The sequence below is a fragment of the Barbus barbus genome (assembly GCF_936440315.1).
Source record: "Barbus barbus genome assembly, chromosome: 29".
Classification (NCBI taxonomy): domain Eukaryota; kingdom Metazoa; phylum Chordata; class Actinopteri; order Cypriniformes; family Cyprinidae; genus Barbus; species Barbus barbus.
Window position 1 is genome coordinate 30,561,096 of NC_136757.1, and position 3,283 is coordinate 30,564,378.

Here is a 3,283-nt window from a genome sequence, read left to right on the forward strand (position 1 = left end):
CACACACAGACAGACAGACAGACAGACAGACAGACAGACACACACACACACACACACTCTCTCTCTCTCTCTGTCTGTCTCTGTATTTTCTGCGCTCTTCGTGGCAAAAATCAAATATTCTTCCATGACAGCTGATTTAAGGGCATTTTTTCGTTATCATAATCCATGTATGATTAATATTTCAGCTGTAATAATAATAACAACCCTCCACTTTATTTCTCTGACAAATCATCTGTTCAGTTATTTACAGTAACACACATCATGTAACACACGATATAACGTGTAAAGCAAACAGACACGTAATTAAGTAATGATAATATTAATAATAATAATAATAATGAGCAAATGATTTACTCACGTAATGCTCGTAGAATTTTGACATTCGAGGTTTGCCATGATTATTAAATATCAGAATGGCTTTTATCATGTTCCCCGCTGAGGTCGTCGATGTTAGAGACTGATATTCCAATAATCAATAACTAATAATCGCAATCTGACACTCACGAGCACAGCAAAGCGGAAGAGCGCACCGGAACCTGTCAACAAGCGCAGCAGAGTGACTTCCGCTACAGTGAGAGCATTCCAATGACGCAGCGACACTGTCAAAATAAAAGTCGTGACAAACTAACATAGACATAATAAATACTTATGTACTCATTAATAAATATTTATTATGTCTGTGACAATCTGAGTTTGACTGGCTGCTCTTAACCATAATTGCTCTTAATACGCAATGCGCAGATATTTAAATAAAATAAATGAACTATTCTGTGTAAATGTATCTGAAGTGTATTGTTGTACTGCACTCAAGATTTTCATTTACTGTCCCACATCTGCTTAATTGACAAAAACAGAACATACTATTGTATAAACATTTTTAATGAACATACGAGTATATGTGTTTTCTTATGTAAACAATTTCTCAATTTTATTTAATTTCTGTATTTTCTTAAATGTGTGTGTATAGAGTATTTACAGAGTGTTAGTTACTTTTTCTTATTTGTAAGTCGCTTTGGATAAAAGTGTCTGCTAAATGACTAAAAGTAAAGTAAAGTAAAGTAATTTTGTTCATGGTTTTTTCTGTATATTGTTATCAGTGATCCTGTCTTAAACTCTACAGATGAAAAAAGCATATTACAAAGAGTTTGGCATTAACAGTAAGATTTCTCTTGTGTTTGTAGTATTTTTATTTATTCACATACCCCACAACACAAATGAACTCTCTCACACTACATTACTGGCCCTAGAGCTCATCCTTGTTCAAAACAGGGCTTCGGAGCACATCTCGTTTGATTCAGATCAGATTCACATCTCGTTTGATTCAGACCAGATTCACATCTCGTTTGATTCAGAGCAGATTCAGATCAGATTCACATCTCGTTTGGTTCACATCTCGTTTGATTCAGATCAGATTCACATCTCGTTTGATTCAGATCAGATTCACATCTCGTTTGATTCAGATCAGATTCACATCTCGTTTGATTCAGATCAGATTCACATCTCCTTTGATTCAGATCAGATTCACATCTCGTTTGATTCAGAGCAGATTCACATCTCGTTTGATTCAGAGCAGATTCACATCTCCTTTGATTCAGAGCAGATTCACATCTCCTTTGATTCAGATCAGATTCACATCTCCTTTGATTCAGAGCAGATTCACATCTCCTTTGATTCAGATCAGATTCACATCTCCTTTGATTCAGAGCAGATTCACATCTCGTTTGATTCAGATCAGATTCACATCTCGTTTGATTCAGAGCAGATTCACATCTCGTTTGATTCAGATCAGATTCACATCTCCTTTGATTCAGATCAGATTCACATCTCGTTTGATTCAGAGCAGATTCACATCTCCTTTGATTCAGATCAGATTCACATCTCCTTTGATTCAGATCAGATTCACATCTCGTTTGATTCAGAGCAGATTCACATCTCCTTTGATTCAGATCAGATTCACATCTCCTTTGATTCAGAGCAGATTCACATCTCCTTTGATTCAGAGCAGATTCACATCTCCTTTGATTCAGATCAGATTCACATCTCCTTTGATTCAGATCAGATTCACATCTCATTTGATTCAGAGCAGATTCACATCTCCTTTGATTCAGAGCAGATTCACATCTCCTTTGATTCAGAGCAGATTCACATCTCCTTTGATTCAGATCAGATTCACATCTCCTTTGATTCAGATCAGATTCACATCTCATTTGATTCAGAGCAGATTCACATCTCCTTTGATTCAGAGCAGATTCACACCTCGTTTGATTCAGAGCAGATTCACATATCGTTTGATTCAGATCAGATTCACATATCGTTTGATTCAGAGCAGGGCCCGGATTCTTAAAGATTCTAAGGATCCTCTCAGAGAGCTCCTAAATTAGCTTAAACAAAATTTAACTAGGAGTTAAATAGTGTCACAGAATGGCCCGTCTTCACCTTCACTGATCACTTTCACCTGTTCCTCATTAATCATCATGCTCACCTGATCATCGTCACCGTCATCATCCTGCACTCATAAAAGCACTTCCCTCAGCTCACTTGATCGTCCGATCTTGAAGTAAAGTAACATGCTGTTGTGACTACAAGGAAAGACCTCGTACGAAGCGCTTGGCTGAGTATTCTACCTGAAATTCCCTACCTGTCTTACTTACCTTCTGCCCTGTTCCTCTTCATCCTCTTCACCCTCAGGATCCAGCTCCTGGCGAAAGCCATCTTCCCCAAGCGCTCGGATACTCCTGTTTACTACGGACCTGCAAGGAAAGAAGGGACGGTTAGAATCTTGACGAACGATCACAAAGCTCACGGAGAATCACTACTCACCCTTTTCCACGTCTTCCACCATTGCTGTGTGTTCACCAAACCTGTCAATAAACTTTGTCACTTGAACCACTTACCTTTGTGTCCGACAGTCCCATTACAGAAGATCGGACCTACAACCGAAGACGAGATAGCCGCTCGAAATGCTTGAGCTGGTTCCCGTCGTTTGCGGGGGTTCACGCCGCCGTTCGCGGCTCGCCCCTGCCCGTGCAGCGTGGGATGTCGGGCGGCCTGTCGCGGCTTACCCAGGCCACCCGTTTTGGGGAGAACGGGTCGCCATTCGCCGCTCGCCCTTACCCCCCGCCCAAGAGAAATTCGCTCCGCCTGAGACGGCGATGAATGTTCCGCCCGTGGCGAAGAGGATTCCGCCGCGAAGGGCGATGAACGTTGCGCCGTCCGCGACGAAGAGGATTCCGCCGTACACGGCGATGAATGTTCCGCCCACGGCGAGGAGGATTCCGCCGCA

General features: G+C 41.2%; 1 protein-coding gene across 1 annotated transcript in view; it reads right to left on the reverse strand.

The window, feature by feature from the left end:
- LOC306849161 (AP-3 complex subunit sigma-1-like) overlaps positions 1-539 on the reverse strand; it is a 22,555-nt gene extending 22,016 nt beyond the window's left edge. Inside the window, exon 1 of the mRNA XM_079384013.1 lies at positions 359-539. Within this exon, the coding sequence (XP_079240139.1) occupies positions 359-427 (69 nt within the window). The 5' untranslated portion in view covers positions 428-539. The remainder of the gene's footprint in view (positions 1-358) is intronic.
- Positions 540-3,283: the final 2,744 nt, after the last annotated feature.